Source organism: Tenrec ecaudatus, chromosome 14, assembly GCF_050624435.1.
Source record: "Tenrec ecaudatus isolate mTenEca1 chromosome 14, mTenEca1.hap1, whole genome shotgun sequence".
NCBI lineage: Eukaryota > Metazoa > Chordata > Mammalia > Afrosoricida > Tenrecidae > Tenrec > Tenrec ecaudatus.
Window position 1 is genome coordinate 4,903,842 of NC_134543.1, and position 27,209 is coordinate 4,931,050.

General features: G+C 51.7%; 1 protein-coding gene across 1 annotated transcript in view; it reads left to right on the top strand.

Annotated features, from left to right (window-relative positions):
• EML1 (EMAP like 1) overlaps nt 1–27,209 on the top strand; it is a 121,629-nt gene that overhangs the window by 64,692 nt on the left and 29,728 nt on the right. The window contains exons 4-6 of the mRNA XM_075531969.1: nt 447–581; nt 20,877–20,905; nt 24,841–24,970. Coding sequence (XP_075388084.1) covers nt 447–581; nt 20,877–20,905; nt 24,841–24,970 — 294 coding nt within the window. The remainder of the gene's footprint in view (nt 1–446; nt 582–20,876; nt 20,906–24,840; nt 24,971–27,209) is intronic.

A 27,209-nucleotide genomic window follows, 5' to 3' on the forward strand; every position in this document is an offset into this window, starting at 1 on the left:
CATCTGCGCTTCCTCTGTTTCTACTGCCCCTCTACACCTGGTCTCTCCTGAGAACGTGCTCAAAGTACATGAGATGGTGTCTCCTCGTCCTTGCTTCTAAGGAGCCTTCTGTCTGTACTTAGTTCTCTTGGCAGTCCCTGGTACTTTTAATATTCCTTGAAGCCCCTTTAGTCTTCTCACATGGTATTGTAAGGGACCTCACGGTCGCTCTCCTCCATAGCGGTGAGCTTTTCTAGTTGCCACCATCACAACGGCAGCCACCGAGCCCCTGACTGCCAAGTCACGTCCAGTTGAAGGGTTTGGTCTCTAGATTTGGGATTTTAGAGCCAGCCTCCCTTGTAGGCACCCGAGTGGAAACCCGATGCCCATGATCTGTCGTTGCAGTTGACTATAAAATAAAACCATGAAATTTAAGGGTTTCGTTGTGATTTACATCCCATCTGTAGTACCATCAAAAGGACCAGCTCTTCGGAGAGAGTCTCCCCCGGTGGTCGAAGGGAGAGCTACGGAGACTCCAAAGGAAACCGGAATCGGACGGGCTCCACCAGCAGTTCTTCCAGCGGCAAAAAGAACAGTGAAAGGTAAGGGATGGCTGGACCCCCGGCTGTTCCCACATCTACCTGCTGGACCTTTTACTGTGGTTTTGGTGAAAGTTTGCCGAGCAAACTTGCTTCCCCTTTTCCACAGTTGATAGACTTTCTGTTTTGTGACCTTGACTGCCAACCCCACCAAGTCACAGCCTCCATCCCCCTGTGTGTCCTTCATCCGTCTTTCCTGTCCCTGCCCGCCTTCTGAGCTCTAGCCCCTTGGATCTTGAGTGGTGGGTGATTCTAAGGGAACTGTGATGTTGTTGTTGTTAGGTGCCCTTACATTGGTTCCAACTCCTACTGGCACCTAGGAGCATCAGTGCATAATCAATTTAATAAATATTAACGAGATCGATAAACTCACTCTCTAGACTCACTGCCATCAAGTCGTTGCTGAACCGTGCGCATGGTGACCCTTAGGACAGGGTGAAACTGCCCTGTGGTGGGTTTCCAAGACTGTAGCTCTATGTTCGTCTGGGTAGACCAGAGGAACAAATCCAAGGAGACTCATGTGTGTAAGAAAGAGTTTTATATACAAGATCAATTGAATATGGAGAAAACATCCCAGCCCAGTCCAGATCAAGACCATAAGTCCAATATTAGCCCATATATCCGATACCAACTATAAATTCCTCTTCAGACTCATACAACACATGTAATGATGCCGAATGCAGGAAGATCACAGGCCAGTGGGTGGAAAGTCTTGTGGTGGATTCAGTGGCACTGGAAGCATCTCAGCTCTGGCAGCAATCTCCATGTGGCTCCTCCAGCTCTAAGTTCTGGCTCCATCAGGCTCATAGTTAGTAATGTCTTGCAGGGAGTGTCTGTGTGTCCCGCCTCCAGTGAGCTATTTATTTCCTTAGGGCCTCCAAATGAGGTCATAATCTGCGACCTGATTGACAGGTTAGACTCCACCCCTCCACAAATTGACACCAGATTATGTAACCACCACAAGCTCTTTATAGGTGTAGAGAGCCTTGTCTTTCTCCCAGGGAATAATAACTGCGGGTTTTGAATTTCACACCTCGAGGGTCACAGCCCAGTGCATAACCACTACCCCTCCAGGAGACAAAAGCATATTAGTGAAATAGAAGTGGTGGTGTTTAAATAGCTTGTTTCTTGTTACCATCTCAATCATTAAAGAATTATTATGTGCCTCAGATCAGTTGACTTTATTGTGCCTCTCTATGATTACCTCCCCACCACTGTGTTTTATTCTTTTTGTGCACATTCTAACGTCATTCTCTTTAGCAAGGTTTGGAATGGAATTTCCAGTGCCCAGGCTAAGCAGCATTTTCTTTTTACCCAACGTGTAAGGAGCAGGCTTGGTCATAATGCAATCGATTCTAACCCACGGGCTGTAAACATTCCAAGTCGGTAAGCCCTTTCCATTCAGTCCTGTAAAAGAAACTTGAACTCCATTTCAGATTTATTCTCAGAAGATATCCTCTATAGAAAGAGAAGAAAAGGACGATCGAAAGGATGCCACGGTGCAGGGCAAGGCCATGGTCGGCTAGCAATTTCAAGACTGTTGACATGAGATTCTATCTTATTCTGCCTGAGACTCTTAATACTTCTTATCCAGAGATTATGCTAATTGGGTGCTAATTCCCCAGCCATAAGGCTAAGTGGTTGCAGCAGCAAGAGGATGGGGGTGGGAGGATGCGGCTTGTCTGCCTTGAGAGTCCGCTTTGCAAGCTGACCTGAAATATCTAGACCTTGGCAGTGCTGAACAACTTGGCCCCCTCCCTTGGACCATCTGATTTTTATTAAGAATTACCAGAAAAGAATTTGCATTGTGCAAACTTCATATCTGTTTCATCTTTTAATTCCTAGGGCTTTGGCCAATGTGCCGGGTAAATATTTCCATAAAAGATAGTTAGGAAGGGACTGTTTTTTTTTTTAATAGCACAGCAGGAAATTATGATTTGGTCGTCAGGGACTGGGAGAATGTAGTAATCATTTTCTAAAAATAATTAAAGCAGCTAAGCATGTCTGCCTTGGAGCTAAGTCCGTTGAGCCGATGCTGACTCACAGCGGCCCTGTGCGGCAGAACGCAGCATGGCCTGGCCCCACGCTCTCCTCCCCGCTGTGGCTTGCTTGAGTCCAGGGTCACAGCCATGTGTCAGTCCCCGTCTCATTGAGTGAGGCACTTCCTTCTCTCTGACCTCTGCTTTACCAAGCGTGATGTTCTTCTCCAGGGACTGGTCTCTCCTGATAATAAAAGTACCGAAGCAAAAGAGGAGGAAGCCCTCCAGGAGGTGGATGGACACGGTGGCTGCAACCGCGGGCTCAGGCATAGGGCCCATGGTGACGACGGCGCAGGACCGGGCGGTGTTTCGTTCTGCCATGCACGGGGTCGCTGTGGGTCAGAACTGACTCAATGGCACCTAGTGACAACAACAACCAGCCGCAGTCTTGCCACACTCCCTTCTAAGGAGTATCGTGGATGCATTTCTTCCCTGGCAGATTTGTTTGTCTGGCAGTCCGTGGTGCGATCGAGTTCTCCCCGGCACCGTAACACACAGGCACACATTCTTCAGTCTCCCGAACTCGCTGTCCAGCTTTGAGGTACCTATGGGGCAACAAAACCCCCAAATGCCCTCACTTGGCTCTGGTGCACCCGAGTCCTCAAAGCGGCATCTTTGCACACGAAAGAGGTGCAGATCTGCCCGGGGCAGTACGTCCTTTGACAGCTTGACTGCTGTTTCCAAGGCCGTTGATTGTGGGTCCGAGCAAAGAAGACGTTCAGGATGTAAGACTTTCACTTCAACGTCTCATTCCTTTGTTATCAGGATGGTGCTGACTGGTCATCTCTTGAGGGCATGGTTTCCTTTATGTTCAGATGCCAGCCGGCTGATGGCCGTAGCCTTCGATCTTCTTCAGGAAGCGCTTCAGGTCCTCTGCCCTCTCAGCAAGCAAGGCTCTGCCCTGGGCACGTCGCAGGTTCTCGCGGCGTTTTCCTCCCATCTTTCGCAGAGTACGTTCCAGCTGCACGGATTATTTGTTCAGCTTATAGACCGAAAGGACACAACCCTGATTCGTACTTTTCTGAATTTCAGCCACTCAGTAGGCCCGTGTTCTGTCCAAATGACTGCTTCTTGGTCTATATACAGGTTCCACGGGAGCACAGGGAAGGTTCTGGAATTCCCATTGTTTGCATGCTGTAATCAATGGTTTGGGGTGTGTGGGGGGGGGCAGGGGTTAGGCAGGCCTCCTGCATACCCCATTCCTTTACCTTGTTCTGACACCCAGCCTTCCTTCCCAGCCATCCACTTCTCTGCTGGGGACACTGTGGTCCCACAGTACTCCCAGACGGTGCTCACAGTTAGGGGATGTTAATGGGCTACCACAAGTCAGGGTTCGTTACCAGGAAAGATTCGGCCTTTGGTCCATAACCTCTCCTCCACCAGCACCACGTCTCTCTCCAGTCTCCAGCCTTTCAGACGTTGCCCATGGCTTCTCCTTGGTCACCCTGTGCCACAGCCCTGTCGTCCAGCAGGGCTCCTCTGGCTCTGACGCCATCTTGGTGTCCCTGGTCTCGGCCTCCACCGCTTCACACAGAGCTCTGGAATGGGCTCCTCCGTTGGTGCTGGGCCCTTTCCCTCTCTGCTGCTGCTTCAAAGGTTGGGAGTACGGGGGGGTCATGAAAACTGGCCGGTCCCTCTGTCAGTGATGCCCACACCTCATGTGCACAGTCCCACCCAATCATTTGGTGGGAGTCACCAAGAAAGGGTTGACCAAGGGTACACCATGAGTGGATTTCACTCCCCCACACATGCTGCCCATCGCTTGCTATGACCCATACAGTCAAATGCCTTGGCGTAGTCAATAAAACACAGGTGAACATCTGTCTGGTGTTTTTTGCTTTCAGCCACCATCCATCTGACGCCAACAATGATATCCCTTGTTCCATACCGTCTGGTGACTCCAGCCTGAACCTCTGGCCCCTCCCTGTTGATGTCCTGCTGCAGTCATGTGTTAATGACCCTCGGCAAAAGTTGACTCACACGTCGCGTCAATGATGTTTTTCTGTGATTTGCACTTACTGTTGCGCCACCTTTCTTTGGAATGGGCACAAATATGGCTCTCTTCCAGTCTGGAGGCCAAGGAGTTTTCTTTCAAACCTGTGGCCTAGACAGGCGAGTGCTTTTCGTCCTTTGTCAGTGTGTCTGCTGCTTCAGGAATGTCTGAAGAGGCATCTCATTCATTCCTGGAGCCTTGCTTTCACCAGTAACTTTGCCATAACTCGGACTTCTTCCCTCGGTACCACCGGCTCTTGCTCGCAGGCTGCCTCCTGAAATGGCTGGATGTCGACCAGTTCTTCTTGGTACAGTGACTCTGTGTATTCTCCCCATTTTCTTTTGAAGCTTCTTACATCATCCAGTTTTTGCCCATGGTATCCTTCAATATTGCTGCTCGAGTCTTGAATTTTATTTTCTTTAATTCTTGCAGCTCAAGAAGCACCAAGCGTGTTTTTCCCTTTTGGCTTTCAAACTCTGGTGCTTTGCACATTGCGTTACAATAACGCTCCTTTGTCTCTAGAGCCACCTAGCCATCTTCCGTTCAGCTCTTTCACTCCGTCATTGTTTCCCTTCTCTTTAGCTCTTCTGGGTGCACAAGCAGGTTTCTGAGTCTTTTCCGGTGCCCACTTTGGTCTTTGCTTTCTTCCCTGTCCGTGTAATGGTCTTGTGCTTTTTTTTAATGTAGGGTGACATTGACAGCATCTCACAGCTTGTCTGGTCTTCAGTCACCAGTGTTCAGTATGTCAAATCTATTCTTGAAGTGGTCTTTAAATTCAGGCGGGATATACTCAGAGTACGTTGGCCCTCCTAGGCTTGTCAGAACATTTTTCGGCATCATCTTGAATTTCATATGAACAGTTGGCAGTCTGTTCCACTCTTGACCCTTGGCCTTTTTCTGACTGATGACATTTAATTTCTCCATTGCCTCTTTCCACAAATATAGAAGATTTTATTCCTGTGTGTTCCATCCAGTGAGGTCCCCAGTGTACAGTCACCATTTATGTTTGCAATGAACAGCTCATTGTTGGGCTAACAAATTCTATAGTGTGCTTGATAATGTTGTTTCTGTCACCAAGGATACGTTTTTCCAGCTACGGATCTTTCTTCATTCTTTCCAACTTAAAAATTACAAGCACCAGAGATTACCAATACATCTTTAAAAAAAAAACAACATTTTTATTGGCACTTCATCCACATATCATACAATTCAATGGGTCAATCGTATCAAGAAGAGTTGTACAATCTTTACCACAATCAGTTTTAGAACGTTTTCTTCTTCCTTGTACTCATTGTTATTAGTGTAATTATGGTTTTATTTTAATTGTGGCAAAAATACACACCACAATTCAACAACTTCCACATGTATAATTCAGGGCCATTGATTATACGCTTCATTGTGTGCAACGATTATTGATTCCCTTTTCCAAATTATTCCACCACTATTAGCATAAACCCATACCTACCAGTGCATGATATCCTTTTCCAGGGACTGGTCTCTCTTGATAACATGTCCAAAGGACTTGAGACAGGGTCTTAACCGTCCTCGCTTCTAAGGAGCGTTCTGGATGCCCTTCCTCCAGGACAGACTGGCTGGCCCTTTGGGCCGCCTGTGTTACTTGGAAGAGTTTGCCAGCGTCATCACTCAGACACATCGATTCTTCTCCAGTCTCCCTCGTTCAGTGTCCGACTCTCACGTGCATGTGTGGCGATGGAAAAAGCCATGGCTTGGATCACACGTAAGGATGTTAGATGACATCTCAACTGCCAGCTAGTGACCCAGTCCTGGAGCGCCACCCGGGTTTTGTCCCAGGCCAGAAGTGGTTGAGGGGCAGTGAGGCATCTCCTGGTCATCACAGTGGCTAATGTCACGTCGGCTTCAGCTGTGGGAGCCAGCAAAACTTGTCACCAAGTCACTCAGGAAATGGCCTTAGAGGGCAAGCGCGTGAGAGAATATCCTGGCCGATTATCCTATCCACCTTCATGGTGGAGCCCGAGTGGCACAGTGAGTCACACGTTGAGCTGCTAAGCTCAAGGTCAGTGGTTCGAATCCACCAGCTGCTCTTCGGGAGAAAGACGAGGCTGTCTCCTCCCGTAAAGATGCTCAGTTTTGGAAACGCTAGGGAGCCTTTCTAAGCCATCCCAAACGGCAGAGGATCTGTCCGAGACGGGATCGCTGGTGCACAGCAATGCTGCCACGTCTATGCGTTACAGGTGCTTTGCTCTAAAGCTGATTACTAGCGAACAGGGAGGTTATTAACTACGGGTTCTCTACACCACGCACCATGCACACAGCTCTGGTTAGCACGTGTGGCGCTCTTTGTACAGAGAACGCAAGGGCAGTACAGCCCCACATGAAGACAGTCGTGAGGATGGCGCAGGTCACGCTCCAACCTGTGGGACACGGCAGGGTCGCTATGAGTCCGAGACGACTCGGCAGGGCCTAACCACGACTGACCCAGAAAGCCACGCTCCCATCAGCACGTAGCGATTTCTCAGTCCAGTGGCAGCAGCCCTAAGGGTGCTCTGCCAATGATAGAGTTGCTCTTGTGGAACATAAAATCAGAGCAGTGTGGGGTCCTACGCACCTGCTTGCCCTCCCTGGAATAATATCCTTTCCTGAGAGAGTGGCCCACTGGTCATCAGGGGAATTGTACTCCCTTAACGTGTTTCAACCCTCTTGCCCCGGAAGCTCACTTTCCTTAAAATGGTCACGAGATTTGACTGGCTTTCCAAAGGCACGGTCGAGCCCCTTCCCTGCTCAGCCAGGTGTTACAAAGCTCTTCGTCTCTGCCAAGTGCCCGGAGGCACCTCACTTCACCAGCAAGCCTGCTGCCTGGAGGTGCCCGGCTTTTCCAGTTCGTGGCCCAGGAAGCCCACGACACTGTCTCCTGCTGGTCTCCTGGTTCTGCCGCAACCAGTTCTCAGCTGCTGCTTCTCACCCCACCCCACCCCCCTCGTCCCCGCTGTCAGCTCTTTCTCCTGCTCGTGGAGGTGTCCAGCGTAGGGACCCAGCATCCTAAAGATACATTTGTGCTGCCCCCTTCTCTTCTCCTCCTTCTGGGCAAGCCCGTTGTAAGCACAGTGGGAAGGCAAATGAACCAGTTCCCTCCCGAGGGTCGCATACACCTTTTCCCTCTGGTCTCAGTCCCTCGAGGATGCCATGTACACTCTTAGTATGAGCAGAGCCTGTCCCAAGCCCCTGGATGGGCCACCAGCACCTTATCTGAGTACTGTCGCCCAGTCTTGAATGGTAGTGCAGGTGAAGAATCCCGAAAGTACCTGGACTGCCCCCCCCCCCCAAAAAAAAAAAGCCATCCTAGCATTTGTCTTGGAAGCAGAGGGACCAGAAGGCTCCTTCGAGGCAAGGATGGTGAGGGCCTATCACGTTCTTTGGACGTGTGGTCAGCAGAGACCAGGCCCTGGAGAAGGACATCGTGCTTGGTAAAGTGGAGGGGCCGCGACAAGGAGGAATGGACACAGTGGCTACCACCCTGGCTAACACATAGCAACCCTGGGGAGGAGCGGGCTGGGTTTCCTTCTGTTGGGCACAGGGTCGCTCTGGGTTGGAACTGGCTCGATGGCACCTCACACCAACCACAACAGCTACAGCCGTATCTCTTCGGGGACTTACAAGGCCACGGACAGAAAATCCTTACGAAAGCATCCGTCTCATGGTGGCATTAAAAATGTTTGATATTTAAAAATACTTATGTTGTAACAAGCCATAATATCTTAGCAATATTTTTACACTGACAAAAATCTCATGCAAGCAAAAGCGATGTGTGGTGCGTGGCAGTGTATGATGTACTTTACGCGCTGCTGACTTAGCAGCAGCGGGTTTATTATTGATGGCAGATGGGTATTAATACTTACATAGTGACTCGATAAATCCAAGTCAGGAATCAGAAATAACAGTCTGATGGAAGACATGTTCCATTAAATGTAACCAGTATACGAAGCAAATAGGGAACTTCTTAAATATTAAAACATATTTTATTTCCATCAGGAAAAAATGGCTACTCACTTAGCACCCCAGATCATGTTAGATGTTGGTGGGGTGATGGGATGTTGTTCCCTGTTGGCATGTCTCTCTGAAGGGAACGTGGTAAATCAGCTTTGTAAGCAAGACGCTCGCCTCACCGAACATTGTTTAAGATGCTGATTTTGTCAGAGCGATAAACGTTTCGGCCATCTGCAACAGATAAACTGTCCATTATTGGGAACAGTAAGGAAGGGGGGGGCCTTCAAAACACTGAAGAAGTTGATTGTGTGAATGTCCCTTCTGAGCTGCACAGCCTGAACCCCTAACCAGTCAGGGAGCAGAAGGCCCCCGTGCCTGCGCTGGCCACTTGCTGACCGCCCACCTCCATGCACTGACTGCAGGAGACACAAGCAAGACTCCGAGAGTTGATGGGATGCCCATTGAGATGTGGCAGAAAGCTCAAGAAGCACCGGACGCACTCACCCGAAATTTGGAAGACAGCTACCCGGCCAACTAACTGTAAGAGACTGCATTTGCTCCAATTCCAAAGAAAGGTGACCCAGCAGAATGCTCAAACTAGAACGAGATCATTGATCTCACACACAAGTAACATTTTACTGAAGATCATCCAACAATGATTCCAGCAGCCCATTGACAAGGAACTCCCAGAAGTTGAAGCCGGATTCAGAAGAGGGCTTGAAACCAGAAACACCATTGCTGATGTCAGCTGCATCTTGGAAAGATGTTTGCCTGTGTTTCATTGACTATGCAAAGGCATTCAGCTACGTGGACCATAATAAACTGTGGATGACCTGGACAGGAATGGGAGTTCCATAACACTTCATTGTGCTCATTCAAAACTTGTACCTGGATCGAGAGGCAGCTGTGGGAACAAGCGAATACTGCATGGTGTAAAATCAGGAAGGGTGTGCCTCAGGTCGTATCCTCTCACCATCCTTGTCCAGTCTATACGCTGAGCAAATCATCAGAGAAGCTGGGGTATATGAAGACGAGTGTGGCATCAGGTTAGGAGGAAGGCTCATGAGCGACCGGGGACCTGCAGGTGACATCACCGTGCTTGCTGAAAGTGAGGAGGAACTAAAGCACTAGTGATGAAGATCAAAGACTGTGGTCTTCAGTGTGCATGACAACTCGATGTGAAGAAGACCGAATGCCTGCTGCAACTGGACCGATGGGTCACATCATGGTAAGTGGAGACAAGGCTGACCCTGTCAAGGGTTTTGTCTGGCTTGGATCCACAAGCAGGGCTAATGGAGGCAGCAGTCAGGAGATCAAAGACATGCCGCACTGGGGACATCTTTAGAGTGTGGAAGGGCAAGGACGTTTCTTTGAGGACTAAAGCACGTGTGTGTCTTTAATCCATTAGCATTGATTGACAGGTACCACGGACTGCTCAGAGGACAAAGCAATCTGTTTTGGAAGGAGTCCGGCCAGAGTGCTCCTTTGAGGCAAGAATGTCAAGATTTTGTCTTACATAACCAGTTCTGGGAGAACGACATCACGCTTGGTGAAATGGAGGGGTGGCGACAAAGAGGAAGGCCCCCGACGAGATGGATGGACACAATGGCTGCATCAGTGGGCTCGGGCATGGGTACCGTTGCGAGGATGTCACAGGACTGGGCGATGTTTCATTCCACTGCGGTGGGGTCGTTATGAGTCCGGAGCTGACTCAATGGCCCCTAACAAGAACAGCAACCCTCCATGAGACTCCTTCCCCAGGGACCCCGATCCCCCAAACCTACTGCCTTCGCTCCAAGGCTGACTCCCAGCAACGCTGTAGGACAGAGCGGAACAGCCCCGTGGAGGGGGTCAAGGCTGGAGATCCCGTCAGAAGCCAACTGCCTGATCTTTGGACCGAGAAGTAGATGGTGGGTTGGGATCAATGATGTTTTGTTTAGCAGCCAAGCACACCAACAGTACCATCCCCTCTCACTGCCACTCAGTCCTCACCAACTCACAGCCACCCCATATGACAAGGAAGAACTGCCCCCGGGGGTTTCAGACGATCACTCTTGACAGGAGTAGAGAGCCTTGTCTTTTCACAGTGGCGCATGGCCGGCAAGCAGCCCCACGCATTTGCCACCAGGCTCCCTGAACAGACGACCGTGTAGCGTAGTAGACACACCACCCTTCCATGCACTGTAAACGACAATGGTTGGGTGACTCGCCTGCTGCCATATTGACTTTATGGCTCTGTGCCCGAACCCGCCCTCCACCCACCCCCCACCATATCTTCACCATCTGCCTGTAATTAATTATGTAAGTAACAAGTGTTTTAGAAAATCCAGATGTCCAAAAAAAAAAAGCCAAAGAGACAAAATGTAAATCAACTGCATCTCACCACCCAGGACTCAGAGCCAATCTTTGATGACGTCTCCTCTTGACTTCTGCCTCGTGGCATGTGGACCCGGCATGTGGAGTTCTGCCCGCGCTACGTCATTCACCTCTTCTCTCGCTGTAGAAACACTTCTCCAAGACAGTCTTCTTCCCACATTGTTTCAGAACGTGTCTCCTAATGTACCGGCCCAACTGTGCTTTTGTTGGTCCATACGTGCCCACAAGGTGTCTGTAATCCTGGTAGAACAATGCCCAGCACCTAGCAGACACTCAGTAAACATTTGTTGAATGAATCTCCCGCTCGCCTCAAAAAACACTATTAGGAAAAAAGGGCAGAGCTAGAAGATGGAGCTTGATCGCCACAAGTAAACTTAAACCCAGCCCTACCTCTTTCTGTTCTGCGACTGCACAAACGGCTTAGTCCCGGGCCTAGTTCCCTCTCCCTGCCACAGCAGAAAGACCATACACTATTCTCTCAGGGCTCTGGGGCAGCGAGCTCCTCACATCCTTCCTGTGTTTACATTTCCATCTGTCCTTTCCTGTCCCTCATCGCCTTGGAGTGTCACCCCTGGACAGACCAACAAAACGAGTCATGGCGACCCTCTGGGACAGCATGGAACCGTGTCCATGGTTTGTGGACCTTTACTCTCTGCGGGACTAGAAAGCCCCGCTAGACGCTGCCTTTACGCTTTCTGTTCTGTAGAAGAGATCCAGCCCACTCTGGTGTGACCTTACTAACATATCCAAAGAAAACCCCTGTTTCCAGCCCTCTGTCTTCAAGTCCAGGGATCCCTGGGGGCCTAGCGGGCTACACAAGGGGCTGAGAACTCCAAGGTCAGCTGTTGGAACCTACTGGCGGTTCAGAGCGAGAAAGACGAGCCTTTCTAATCCCAGAAAGATTCATAGTCTTGGAAACTCATGGGCAGTTCTACCCTGTCCTGATCACGAGTTGAAATCAACTTAATGGCAATGAGGGTTTTTGTTTGTTTGTTTGTATTGAGCCATCAAGTCAATTCATCCACACGGAGTTTCCACGACTGTAAATCTCTGCAGGAACAGACGGCCTCCTCTTTCTCCAGGGGAGGCTCTGGTGGTTTTGAACTGCAGACCTTGCAATGAGCAGCCCATCACCAAGACTCCTTCCCATCTCCAAAGAGGGTCATACTCACAGGCCAGGGGTTAGGGTCTGCACACACATTTGGGGGGACACAGTCTGATCCTTGCCTGTGGGGTGTAGTCACCTCCATGGGAGTGAAAACAGTACCCCCAAAGGGTTGTTGAAAGGATTGAGTGAGGTCATGAGCAGAGAGCCCAAAGCTCGAAGCTGGGGCTCCAAGGCTGGAGGCATGGCTGTTGCTACCTTCACCCCCAAAGTGTTGGGGGTTCGTGTTTGCCCAACTTTGCTTACACCACGCCACAAAATTCAGATGCCTCTCATTAGGAGCCAAGTCCAGAAACCCTCATCCCCTAGTTCTGCCTGCATCATCCCAGCCTGGGAAAGAAGGAATTGCAACTTCCGGACATTTCTGTTGTCTGTCGCCTTGCTAATTCAATTCCACAGCAATGTCTGACTCACCAAGGAGCCCTGGTGGTACCCCAGATTAGGCTTTGGGCTGCTAACTGTAGGGTCAGCAGTTCAAACCCACTAGCTGCATGGAGGGAGGAAGATAAAGCTGTCTTGGGAGTCCTGCAGATAGGGTCGCTGAATTTTCTGGACAGCAAGGGGTTGAGTTTGGCTTGGGGTTTCGTAATGGGCGAAGTCTTGAGCTGCCAACAGAAAGGTCAGTGGTCTGACTGCGCCAGCTGCTCTGAGGGAGAGGAACGAGACCACCTGTCAACAAGCATAAAGTTGTGCAGATGAGGACACCCTTTGAGACAGTTCTGTTCTGTCCCACAGGGTCACCATGAGTCAGAATCGACCTAATGACGGTGGGCGTGGTTTGGTCTGGTTAACTTATTGAGCATGGTGTGCAAAGCACAATACAAGGTGTGGCTGGATGTGAAAAGAATTAGCACCCACGGGTTTATTCTTTGAAAAACATTCATGCCACACACTCCCCCAAAGGGCCAATCAATCGCCTGGATTCCCCAAGCACTCAGGACAGTTCACTCCATAGAAAAAAAAAACAGTCAAGGGATCGTGCAGACAGCCCACTGAAGGAAGGAAGGAAGGAAGGAAGGAAGGAAGGAAGGAAGGAAGGAAGGAAGGAAGGCTTTTAGTAAGTTACCTGAGAAGTTGAACCAACAGGCTTAGTTCAAGAAATGCATATCTTAGCAAGAGGATATTTGTAGAAAAAGCATTTTATTGGGCAAGAAACACAGGTGCAGAATCCGTGTGGGATTCTGTGTGAGTTAATACTAAACAGAAGTCCCCTCCTCCCCGGTCATCATGTCTGTGTCCAGCCATCGGGGGAGGAGAGGGTAGCTGGACACATGTAGACTGACTGACCCCAACCGCCCTTCAGGGTTCCATCCAGGAATCCTTCCCTGGAGCTTCGGTTGAATTACCTGCCTTTCAGGTTACATTACACCTGCCTGTCCACTTGACCTGTGACTCCCTCACCACATAAACGTCCTGGCCCTCCCACAGGCTTTGGGAGAGTGGAAGGTGTTGACTTTCCTGTGTTGAGCTCCTTGCTTGGTGTCAGGCATACCGTGACTTCTCACTAAATATCGATGACCCAGCCTTGCTTGCTTGTTGAAAGCAAGAGCGCTTGAAGCAGTCACGGATGGAGGGCCGGGCTTGGGGCCCACCATGTGGATTACACAGCAGCATCAGGAACACAAAGCCCCCTCCCTCATCCTGGGCCAAGAAGTAACATCAGGAGGCAAGGAGAACAGACCGGAGGGGTCCAGGGTTTCATTGTCCTTGGATCCGCAGTCAACGCCCGGGGAAGCAGCAGTCAAGGATTGACGAGACGCACCACACTGGGTAACCCCGCTTCAGATGGCCTCTTTCACGTGTGTTGGAAGCAAAGAAGCCACTTTGAGGGCTGAACACCAGACCCGAGGCCTGGTGCTTCCCATCGCCTCCTGTGTACGCGGAAGCTGGGCATTGGATAGGGAAGGGTGTGGGTGGGGGCGGGGGGGCGGCGGGGAGTGTATTGGGCTTTCTGATGTGGGCGAAGATGATTGAGGACCGCAGACTGCTGGAACATCAAGCACGGCGCACAGACCAAGGACAGCCAGGGTACTCATAGGAGCCAAGACGGCAAGGCCTCCTCTCATGAACTCTGCACCTGTGGTCGTGGGGAAACAGCGTGCTTGGAGAAGTGCAGGAGCCACGAAGAGGAAGCCCCTCCCCGAGCTGGGTTGACCCAGTGACGTGACGCGGAAGCTGGTGGCATTGCCTTCCGTTGTCTGCGGGGTCGCAGTGGGTTGGCACCTAAAAGCAGCAGTGACAATTGATGACCTGTTGACTGACTGAAATGTTCCTTGCTGTGGATGAGCTATGTGAACAGCACCACCTACTGGTGGACGGCGTCGGCTTTGAACCGCTGGGCACAGAAATAGATGGTTCTCATGAGGCTTGTTTTTCCTCTTTTAACTGAAAATGCGGCTGCACCCTTCGAGCTGTGTGCCTTTTACGGTTTGATAAAAGGAAATTACAGCTCAGGGTTTCGATCAGGAAGTGTGTCGGTAGTTTCCCTTCTTCCATCCATGCCGACCCCTCCCATACCTCTGAGGACAGCCCCCTCTCAGCCCTGAGGACAGACCCCTCTCAGCCCTGAGGACAGACCCCTCCCATACCTCTGAGGACAGCCCCCTCTCAGCCCTGAGGACAGACCCCTCTCAGCCCTGAGGACAGACCCCTCTCAGCCCCCTCAGGATAGACCCCTCTCAGCCCCCTCAGGACAGCCCCCTCTCAGCCCTGAGGACAGACCCCTCTCAGCCCTGAGGACAGACCCCTCTCAGCCCCCTCAGGACAGACCCCTCTCAGGGCCTTCAGGACTGACCCCTCTCAGCCCTGAGGACAGCCCCCTCAGGACAGACCCCTCTCAGCCCTGAAGACAGACCCCTCTCAGACCCCTCTCAGGGCCTTCAGGACTGACCCCTCTCAGCCCTGAGAACTGACCCCTCTCAGCCCCCTCAGGATAGACCCCTCTCAGCCCTGAGGACAGGTCCCTCTCATACATCTGAGGACAGACCCCTCCCCGCCCTGCCATCCGTCACTGCCAGCTCTGTCACTGGGCCTCTCCTGGGCTCCCGCTGTCTTCATGCCTGCCCCCCCCCCCCCCCCGCTGCTGCTTCTCCCTTTGTTCTTTCTTTCTCTGCCTGTTTCCTGCTCCTTCCTGCCTCTAAAACCTCCGTGGGGGTTGGCTGCCTCAATACACAACCTCCTTGTCAGTTTTAAGACCTGACCCTCCAGCCAGGAACACAAATGGATCCAGCGACTCTCTGTAGGCCAGAGACACTTCATTTGCATAGAACAGAACAACTCACTTCATTTGCATAGCCTACCACCCAGTGTACCAGTCCCAGGGTGTGGCCGTACAGCCCAGGGCCAGACAGAAAGACAGGTTGTTGGCAGCTTACCCAGGAAAGGTCAGTCAACCTGGGATGGAAAGCTAGGGGCTAGAGAACTCCTCAGGACTTAGGGCAGATCTCTCAAGCTGCTTTTCCATAGAAACAAGGCACACAGAGAAAGACACACAAAGGAATTCATTTCATCATGCCAGCACAGGCCACTGGGCTTTTACCAAGTCTAACTTTCTAGTGCCCAGTTTGCAGGGTGGCAAATGCCACCTTAATTAGTCGAAGGGACTGTGTGTGTGTGTGTGTGTGTGTGTGGACATAAACACGGGCGAGGGCTTTCCCGTGATGTGGCACGGTGGTTATGGCACAGCTGCTAACCCAGAGAGCTGCCGTGTGAACCCAGCAGGGACGAGATGCGGAGTCCACTCTCATGAACACGTCCAGTCTGGGACGCCCTCTGAGGCAGGTCTGCTTGGCCTCTGGGATCTCGGGGGGTCGAAATCGACTCAATGGCCGTGGGTCTGGATCTGGGGGAAGGTTACATAGGGGTCCATATGTAGGACAGATGGCTGATGCACTGGGGTTTCTACCAAAAGGCTGGAGATTGAGGACACCCAGCCTGGGTGAGCTACTGAAAACTCAGCCCTCGAAACAATCCGCCGTGAGCTACCGCCTCCCTTGCCAGGAGACCAGAAGAACCGGATGGCGCCCAGCTACCGTGACTGAACCTTTTGATCAAAGATTGCATCGAAGACACCTGATCCCAAGAACCCAAGAATGGTTTCAAATTCTCAGGGACTCCAGGGAAGGTTGGGTGAGGCCCTGGAACTCATACCTTGGCACCATCTTTAAACCTGTGTGAGTCTGGGTGGACTAGAGAAACAAATCCTTAGACACTCATATGTGTATAGGAAAGAGCTTTCTATTAAGAGTAATTGTACATTAAGAAAACATCCTAGCCCAGTCCAGATCAAGTCCATAAGTTCGATATTAGCCCATATGTTCAGTACCAGTCTGTAAATTGCTCTTCAGACTCACGGAACACATGCAGTGACCCCAAATGCAGGATCACAGGCCAGTGGGTGGAGCGTCTTGTGGATCCAGTGGTGGTGGAAGAATGTCAGCGCTGGTGTGGGTCTCCACGTGGTTCCTCCAGCTCCAGGGCTCTGGCTGCCGTAGGCGTAGTTCCATGTGGCTTGTCAAAAGGAATGTCTCACAGGGAGTCGAAGCAGAGAGTGAGTGTGTCCCGCCTCCAGCGAGCAATTTATCTCCTTAGCGGCTCCAAATGAGGTCATCAAGCTGAGACCTGATTGACAGGCTAGACTCCACCCCTGCATCCCTTAAGTCTCAAGTTGACACCAGATTATGCAACTACCACAACCTTAAACCATGATGATCTCCTTCAAACCACAGAAGTCCTTGGCGTACCTGGAGGAAAGCTCTGCCTTGAGCGCTGTGTTCATCAAGGGGTCAAGTTGACAACAGCGACCTGAGTTGACAGCTAGGGACCTTGGAGGTGTGAGTTTATGCCAGCGAAGGAGGAAGGACTCTGGTGGGGAGCTGCCGGTGGTCAGACAACTAGAGGAGTGGAACCAGGGGGGCTGCCGGGTACGTGCCAGAGTTGTGGCACGGCTGTGTGTTTGGCTATGTAGATGCCCACGACCTGAGCCAGACTCGCTGCCATTAGCCAGAGCTGACTCAAAGTGACCACACACACACACACACACACACACACACACACACACACACACACACACACACAGTGGGTTTCTGAGACTGTGGACGGGAGCGGAAAGCCCAGTCCTTCTCCCTGGGAGCTGCTGGTGGTTTCGAACCACCTGCCACGAGAATCACATGGATTGAAGCCCAACGCACAACCCCGCCACCACCAGGGCTCCTGGAGTCCCAACAGCATCAGCACAGTGAGTGAAATTGCATTAGAAAGGACAAGGCTTTGGAGCGCACGTCTGCTCCCACACACCCGGGCTGGCCTGCGTGGAGCCAACCCAATGGCAGCTCGTCTTTGCTGGGATGCTGCGTGACCAGGCTCGGGTCGAGGGCCTTGTGGAGGTGTTCGGGAAGGGAGGCTGCCTTGCCTTGCATCAGTTGTCTGGTCTCCTCCCACTGTCGCCAAGGCCAGCTCCAGGCATGGAGTCCTTAAGATCGCCTGCCAACCCGGCCAGCCAAAGAGCGTGTCCTCTCTCAGTGCAAGTGCTCCCGGCCAAGAGGGCAGATAAACACCCACGCTGGCTGCACAGCTGCTGTGTGAGACATGCGGCCACTACTTCCCTGCAGCATGGGCTTGTGGGTCCTCGGGGAGTCCTGCCTCTCCTCGGTTCCTGCTGCAGGGTCTTCGGCCACTTCTCATCGACTCCATGCCCACAGGGGTTCTGGGGTGCACTGGTGCAGCACTCAACTGCTGACTGAGATGCTGGCTGTTAGACGCACCCAGCCACCCGCCCTCTGGTGGCACAGCAGGTTAGGTGCTGCGCTGCTAGCCGGAAGGTGGACCCTTCAAACGCACCAGCTGCCCTGCGGGAGAAAGGTGACACTGTCCACTTTCGCCAAGACCAATAGCTTCAAAAGCCCGGCACAGGATCGCCGTGCGTGGGGAGTGTCTCCGGGACCGGCTTGGGGTTGTCTGTGCAGGAGGAACGTCCTGGCTCTCCACCTGCTCCCGTACGGAAGGCTACAGGGTAGTTCTTTGTCCCGTTGGGTCTCTGAGAGTGGAGTTGACTCAGGGGGCCCCCACCCCAGCAGCACCCGGGGTTCGACGAGGCGGCTTTCTCCCCATCAAGGGACCACACCCGCGTGGTCAGCCTTGTCATGTCACTCACACAGTTCTTTCCAGGAATAGGCAACAAGAGACAAATTACATAACGCGTAGGAAGCCTCTCATCCACCATCCACGTGAATTCGTGGCCCAGCCATCCTTTATGTAGGGCTGAGCGTGAGGGTGCGCGTGTGGCCTGTTTCCTTTCACTGCACATGTTTAATCTGTGCGTTGTTGTTGTTAACTGCTGTCCAGTTGGTTCTGACGCAGACAGCCCTAATATACAACAATGTCAACCCGTCTCTTCACTGTGCCCCACTGTTCTTCACCAGACACGAGGTCCTTCCCCAGGGACCCGTCACTCCTGATGACACATCCACCAGCCTCGGTGCTAAGACACAGTGGCTGTCCTCCTTCCCAGACAGACTGGTCTGGTCTTTTGGCAGCCCCACGGTGCTTTCGGTCCTCTTTTCCAGCACCGTAATTCAAATCCGTGGATTGTTCTTCAGTCTTCCTTAGCCAGTGTCCTAAGTTCACAAGCCCATGAGGCCAGTGAGGGAACTGAGGTTTGTGTCAAGTGCACCTCCGTACCCTCAGCACTTCTAAGAGGTCTTGTGCAGCAGACTTGAAGACCTCTGGACTCGCTTCCGTGAGCACTGATTGTGAATCCAAGCAAGAAGAAATCCGGGACAGCCCCGTCTTTTCTCCATTCAGCATGATGTTAACTCTTGGCCCGTTTGTGAGGCGTTGGCTCTTATTTACGTTGGGTTGTGGTCCATATTGAAGGCTGCAGTCCTTCCTCTTCATCAGCAAGCATTTTAAGTTCTCTCTCATTAGGCAAGGTTGCGTCATCAGCACCTCGCAGGTTGCTAATAAACCTTCCTTCCGATCCTGATGCCCCATTCTTCTCCATCTGGTCCAGCATCTCTGATGATTTACTAAGCATGCAGGTCTGATAAATATGGTGAGGGACACAACCCTATGCACCCCTTCTTGATTTTAACCCATGCAGTTCTCAGGTCTCTTGCTTTTTGATGGTCGGGCCAGGGTGCAGTTGCTTTAGCCAGTTCCCTGCTTCAGCTGGCAAGGCTCACTTCCTGCTAGACGTCCCTGAGGAGAAGCCACATGGACCTACCCTGATGTAGCCCTGGGTGCTGAAGCAGCCGTGTGAAGACCCCTGCCAGCGCTGAGATGCTTACATGCTCAGTGATTCGGCATTCCTCCTGCAGTTGGCGTCATTGTGTGTGTTTTGTGAAATTGAGGACTTTGTAGATTGGTGTCAAACATATGGACAAATGTTGGACTTACGGGCTTGAACAGCACTGGGTTGGGATGCTTTCTGAATGTACACTTGCCCTTTTATATAAAACTCTCTCTTAGACATAGGAGTTTCTGTGGATTTGTTTTCCTAGTTTACCCAGAGTAACACATTTTGTTGGCCCCTTGGTGCATGTCACAGGTTCCACATGAGCACGATGAAGTGTTGTGGAATTCTCCAGGCTACCCACACTTTGTTATGATCCGCACAGTCCAATGCCTTGGCCCATTGTACGCTGAGCGAGTCATCAGAGGCAGGGCTGCGTGAAGAAAAGGCGGCATCGGGATTGTAGGCGGCATTGGTGCCTGCTCTTAAGTACAGAATGTTGAGTGTATCATGGACTACTGAAGAAGGAGCAACTCTTGTCTTGAAGAAGTACAGCCAGCATGCTCTGTAGCTTCGAACATGGCGAGGTTTTGTTACATGTGCTTTGGACATATGACCAGGAGAGACCGGGCTAGAAAAGGACTCATGCTTGGTATAGAGTAGACGGTCAGCAAGAAGGGAGGAAGACCCTCAATGGGTCAGATGGCACAGCGGCTGCAACAGACCAGCTGTGGCGAAGCTGGCGCGGGCTGGGCAGTCTCGTGTCTGTTGTGCACAGGGCCACTGTGAGTCAGCACCTAACCACCAGGAGCCCATTCTTAAGGTCGCTGCCCTGAGGGTCTGAAGGGACTTCAGTTAGCTCCAGTGAACTGACTGCGGCTGGAAGCCACTGCCTCTGGGCTCATTGTCAGCTCTGTGGACTTGACCCCTTACCAGTCACTGGGAGGATTCCCTGTCATTTTACAGGACTTACATGGGTGCTGGGCTGCTCACCACAAGGTCATCAGTTTGAAACACCAGCCACTCGGAGGGTGAAAGATGAGGCTTTCTGCTCCTGTAAAGATTCACAGCCTGAGAGCCCCACCAGGCTCTGTTACCCTTCCCTGCAGGGTGCCCATGAGTCGGAATGACTGGGTGGCAGTGAGTTTGGTTTGGGCTTCGGAAAGAGTGCTGCACTGGCAAGCGCCCCTTCCTGCTAACAGGGAAGTTTGGGAACCCCGTGGGGCCAATTCTCTGTCCTGTAGGGTCACCATGAGTCGGTAGGCCTCCCTCGATGAATCAAGTGTCTTCCTTCCCCCCTGAACCCATGTGTGTGCATTTCCTCTCGGGAAGAGCGTGGTGTCTGCGATGACTTTAGGACCAACATCTCTCGAGCCCCATCTTGGTCCTTCTTAGTCACGCGTGCTTTCCTTACATGCACGCGGACTGTCTGCATCGCCGGGTGACAGACGGTGCAGCCGTGGGGTGGGGTCTGGTGCCAGGGCTGACGCCTGAGGCTGCCTGTAAAAACTGTTTTCTTTCATTTTCACAGCAAACCCAAGGAGCCCGTGTTCAGCTCAGGTAGGTCCCGTTCACCTTTCCTCTGACGAGTACCAACGACGCTCTGGTCAGAGCTGGGGGAGCAGGGGGGGCACATCAAAGGCGGCCCTCTCAGGGAATGGACGGTGACGCAGAAGCTTTGGTGGTGGTGGGTTGGGGGTCAGCTCCTGGGGCGGGGAGGGGCGGTCGGCGGGGCAGGTGACAACAGCGAGACCTGCATAGACCGTCCTGCAGATGTCCAGCCACCTGGATACCTGTCACTCAGGGGGCAAAGTGACGTGCAACCGCCTGTCCTGGGACACAAGAGGCCGGCTGGGCCTCCCTTCTCACCCCAAGGGCTCTGTCCTCCTTGCTTTTGATACACCCAGGGCAACTCGGCCCGGGCGAATTTCCTCTCTGTCTCTGGTTTTCCGAACTTCCTACGAAGAAGTCAATATGCCTTTCTAGAGACCAGGGGGACTGCAAAGAGCACCCCCCAACCCTTGATATTTTTTGTTTTTTGACAAGTAGATGGCTTTGTTTGTTAGCGCATCTCCTTATTTAGAAATGCATCAGAAGCGCAGGCAAGTTGGCAAGTGCTAGATTGGTTCAATCAATTCACTTTGTTCGACACTTCCCACCCCACCCCCCGAACCTCAGAAACAGGCTGAACGTTTTGGGTTTGCCGGACACGTGAGCTAGTGAGCATTTAATTTCCAGGGAGCATGGGATTGCTCCTGATACAGAGGGTCTGAGTGCCCCGGCCAAGTCCCCGAGCGGGTCAGAATTGTACTCCATGACCCAGTGGGCAGGCAGGTGGGCGGGCGGGCCTCTGCAGTTCTCCATCTCTCTGTCTAGCCCTTCTGTCTCTGTCTCCGAAATCCCAAGGGAAACGCCGGGTGACACACTGCCAAGGTAGGCAGCGCCCTGACCCCCGTAGCTCTCTGCGCAAAGCCGGGCCGGGCCCCAGAAGCAGCCTTCCTACGGCCAAGCCGTGGCTCTCCTCCTGTGAATGGGCCGTGGAGGCACCTGCCAGTTCCCCATCAAAGCCCCTGCTGGTCTCTCCTTGGCCGGGCTTTTGTAAGCCGCTGGGATTCGCCTTGATGGACTACTGGCTGATGACAGGAAGTGTTCAACCCCGGCGTCTGCGTCATGAGAGCTAGAGGGGGTCCTCTGGGTGCCCTGTTGTTTGAGACCCTCCCTGCACGACTGCCCTCCCTCCCCACTGAGTGCCTTGGGGTTTGTCTGGGAAGCGGGGAGGGGGTGCGCTCTGATTCTAACATGCCTGGACATGCAGTAGTCGCTTTTCCTTGCTGCAGTTTGATTGTGAAGGAAAACATCGCCACTTCCCGGCACTTCGCCGCATCGAGGGTAGACTCGAGGCGTGGAACTCCTTGATTGGCTGGTTGGGTCATTTAGACTCTGCAGTAACTAAAGAAGCCCTCCATTGTGAGGACTTCTTAGCAGGCACCTGACCACAGGTGAAACCTGTCATATCTGACGGTTATGTGCAGACCTCTGGTGGACCGACTAGTAACTCTGGTGGCTTAGTGGCCTGAGCCCTGAGCTGCTAACCACAAGGTCAGCAGTTTGAACCCACCAACCACTCAGCAGGAAGAAGATGTGCCGTCTACTCCTGTCAGGAGTGATGGCATTGGGAACCACTGACCCTGCCGTAGAGGGCTGCTGTGAGCTGGAATCAGCTGGGTAGCAGTCAGGTGGCATAGGAGGAGACCTGATGCCACAGTGGGTGTCACGTTGCTAACCTCAAGGACAGCAGCCTGCACCCACCAGCTGCTCCTGCAAAGAGTTGCAATCTTGGAAACACCCCGGGGCAGTTCTCCCCTGCCCTACAAGGCTTCTATGAGTCAGGATCGACTTGAGGGCAGAGAGTCTGGGGGTTCCGTATGGCTGCATGATGGTAAGCAACGGCAGCGAGTTTGGTTTGGGTTTTAATTACCTGCAGGACCCTGGGCGCACAGTGGGTGCCACGCGGGGCTGTTGACTTCAGCATTAGCGGTTCAAGCCTACCTGTCGTTCCACAGGAGAAAGACGAGGCAGTCCGCTTATGTGAAGAGTTGGCCGCAGAGCCCCTGTGGCACAGTTCTCTGCCATGCGGGGTGGCTATGAGTCAGGGGGGGACCCACGGCAGAGTGTGAACTTGGGTGTGTGCCTCCACAGTGGACTTCAGGTGTGGGAGGAATGGCATGGGCACTCTCCTTCTCAGGGAGCTCCCTCAGGCTTGATCCCTGCTACACCTGCCCTGCAGTCATGCCCCCCCCCGAAATCTGGAGGTCACCGCTAGGCTTCCCCATTGCCAGACCTGGTAGGCTGATGGGCTGAGATGTGGGTGAGGGTTTAAAGGGATGGGCCTGGACCCGGAGCCAGAGTGGGCACAGGAGCAGGCCCAGGCTGCTTGGCAGCTGGGGGAGAAGGTGAGTGGGCATCCAGATGGAGGGGCGGTGGAGGTATGGGGGCTGTGGGAGGCTGGAGTCAGCAGGTAGGAAGCAGTGAAATCCATGGGTGCAGGCAGAGGCATATGCGAGCCTGTGGGGATGGGACCTCAGGTGAGCCTGTCCCTGGGGATCTGGGGAGGGACGAGAGAGGGTTGAGACAGACAGATATCTGCAGAGTGAAGTGCACCTCCCGTGCACGCTTTGAGACCTGAGTGCTTGCCCACAGCCCCAGACACCGGGACGGTACTGCCTGTGTCACACAATGCATGTGGCCTGACGTGGGCAACTTTAGGGAGAAGACAATCAAAACTAACATGTGGCTGTGTGCCCATTGCCCAGAGGGACCTCATGACGCTCCCTCACCAGCTTCCTCCCTGCTCTGCCAGTGGAGTTTCTGCCGAGCTCTGGACAGGTGTCCCTGGCCCCAATCTAACCGCTGTTAAGTAAGGCAATTAACATTCCTCCGGTCCGGAGTATGAACAGAAGTCTTCAAGGGCCACAAGGCACTTCGTTTGGTCTTACTCTATCCTGAAAGCATGAGTCAGAGGAGCCTCCAGTGTGGGGAGATGGGTGGTGGAGGTGGAGGTGTTCACGTGCCAGGAGTTTCCTCCTTTCTTACTTCTGTCCCCGAGACTCACTTAGGAAAACATCAAAAGATGTTTGCTCATGGAAACGTTTGTTCTAGAAAGTCTTATTCCCCCTCTTTCCCTCTCCCGAGTCTTTTGTCCCTGTCTTTTCCATGCTGAGTATTTTGTGTTGTGCATGTACCCTAGCACGGAATGCTGCAGCCTCACCACCTTTACCCCGGCGGAGTGGCCCCCTCGAGAGAAAAAGACGTCGACCTTTGAAGTGCAATGTAACCGGCCTGTTTAAATAGTGGAAGAATTTCAGAAGCCTGCTGTTGGTTTTCTATACATGGTGCACTCAGTAGCAAACCTCAAGTGGGTTTCTTGTGCTGTCAGTGTTTGGGGCGATTCCTGGTGGCGGGAAGTGCACAGCTGCTAACTGAAAAACTGGCAGTCCAGCTGCGGCACTTGGTTCCACAGAGATGGCGGCCTAGGATACCCCATGGGACTGTATTCTAACTCTGACCTGGGGGTCGCATGAGTGGAAATGAAACCGCCAACAGTGGGCATGTTTGGAGTTTAGATGATCAGCAGATATTGATCGGCAACATTTCTCATGGAAAGGGATTGTTGGCGTCCCGTTCTTTCCCAGGGAGGCCTGGTGGCACTGTGGAATAAGCATTGGACTGCTAAAGACAAGGTCAAGGTCGGCCACAGTTCAAACCCACCAGCCACTGCTTGGGAGAAAGATGGGGCTGGCCTGCTCCTGTAAAGACTGACAGTCTCAGAAACCCACAGGAGCAGTTCTGCCTTGAGTCAGCACCCTTAATGGCAGGGAGGTGGGTTTGGTATTTTGAGAGGACCCTCAATGGTATAGTGCAAGGCCAGAGAAGACCCACATGATCCCAGGAGTCGAGCACAGAGCCATCTTACCCCCTGTCTGTTCTCTTCTCAGAGGAAGGCTACGTGAAGATGTTCCTGCGGGGACGCCCTGTGACCATGTACATGCCCAGGGATCAAGTGGATTCTTACAACCTGGAAGCGAGAGTGGAGCTCCCCACCAAGAGACTGAGGCTGGAGTGGGTGTATCCTTTGTTTCGGACGTGGGCTCTCCGCGGATCCAGGAAAGCTTCAGTCCTCTGAAGTTTCCTTTCTGAGCAAACGAACCCTCCTAGTCTCCCTCTAGGCTGACGGGCGGGCCAATGTGGGGGCGCACACGGCACAGGGCCTCAGCAAAGGCCAGCGGGAGGGGTGTCCTAAGTTGATCTGCAAATGGGGAGGGCCAGGTTTCTCATCCTCACGGATTTACCTACAGGTCCAACTTAAAGGCGCACTTGGTACCGGATCCACTTGTACAGAGAATGCGTGTGTAAGCTTGCTTCCACACTTAGGGAGACACAAGCGCAATGAAAAGAATCACTAGTGTGAATTAGGATTTGTGTGAAAATAAAAGGCCTGGTTTTTTCCCATCGGTCACCTTGGTTGACACAGTGAGATCCGCGGGTGGGATGGAATCCTATTCTTTGGAATTTTGGAAAAAGTGATTACTTGTATCTCCTCCTCAAAACATACCGCCCCCCGCCACCCCCAATTCAGATCCCTGTACATTGAACCAGGCACCTGTTTTGTAATCTGTTTTGGCATATGCAATTGAAGGGATTTGGTTAGATTTTAAAAAATTATTTTTAATGGGTTAAAACAAATGTAAAAACGTTCAGAACATTACTTGCTAATCCTGTTTTAGAAGATGTGAAACAGTGGGATTTGCTCTGAATAAATGATGGGAGGATTTTGTATTCAAGTACAGTGATGTTTCACTCCCAAAACAATTTTCGCGGTTTAGAAGCATATGGGATAAAAATCTTAGCAAGAATGGTTACGTTGCTGGCAAGAGTTTGAGGACAGTAGGCCATTTTTCATCTTTTATGTGTGCAAGTGTGTTGTTGGTGCCTTTTACGAGGATTTGGTCTAATGGCATTCTTTTTCAATGAAAGATCTAACTCTTGAATGACAGTAAAAATTAAACTCCTGGTTGACTTCTTCATGAAGAGCTGTAAAAGCCAGCTACCACTTCTATAAGGGTTTTTCAAGTACTTGAAAATAGGAGGCAGCTTCAAAAAATTTCTTGGGGAAACTGAGTCCACATGGGAGAAGCCCACCAGCCTGTGTGATCCAAGGATTGTGAATAATAAAATCCAAATCTGGAGGAGGGAACTGTAGCAGAGCTTCAATGCTGAACCTTTGGTTTTCACAAGGTTATGGATGACAGTGGAAGCCCAAACTCTACTTGCAGGGTCCCCACGTGGACTGAACCGCTGATGGATAGCTCTGACCACCATCCGGGGAGGTGACGGCCTTGAAATCAGACAGACAGTGTTGTAAAGTCCATTTCAGCAGAGGTAGTAGAGTCGCCAGGAGTCGGAATTGACTCGAGGGCAGTGAGTTGTTGAGTTAAATGTAAAACCTTATCATCTTTGATCTCCTTTTTTATCTACCCTTGGACCCAGTTTTAAGTTGTTTCAGTTTGGTTTTTTTTAAATCATTTTATCGGGGGCTCGTACAATTCTTATCACAACCCATGCATACATCCATTGTGTCAAGCGCATATGTACATTTGTTGCCATCATCATTCTCAAAACATTTGCCTTCTACTTGAGCCCTTAATATCGACTGCTCGTTAGTGTTTTCTGTTTTCTTTGCAATGGCGGTTTTTCTCTGTTTTGTCGTGTTGGTCTGGGTTATTGGTTTCTTGTTTGTGCTTTGTATGACCTTCAGTACATGACATGCACGATAGGCAGAAACTGTAGAGACTGTAACTGGATTTACAGTTACCTAGGGGCGTGGCAGGCGAGGTTGGGGGAAGTGGGGAGCTGCCAGCGATGAGGCTGAGGAAGAAGTGTCCTGACATTGATTGTGGTGATTGCCCACCTGTTTCATGCGACAGAATTGCTGAATTGAGTGGTGTGGACGGGGGAAACTTCATGGGAAAAGTTCCATTATCTTTTTATTCAGGTTTTTTTTTTCCCCTTGAGCTCTTTGAAGCCCCTGCTAGAAGAAATGTGAAAGCCTGGCGATTTTCTTGGAATGTGGTTAATCATGGAAATGATCTAGTGGATGGATCTTGTGTTTTCCAAACCAGCTATATGAGCTACAAACTAGAATAAGTCCAAGTAGTCTAGAGAAACAAATCCAGGGAGACACATGTGTATGAGAAAGAGGTTTATATACAAGAGCAATTGAATATTGGTAAAACGTCCCAGCCCAGTCCAGATCAAGTCCATAAGTCCAGTATTAGCCCATAGGTCCAATACCAATCTATAAAGT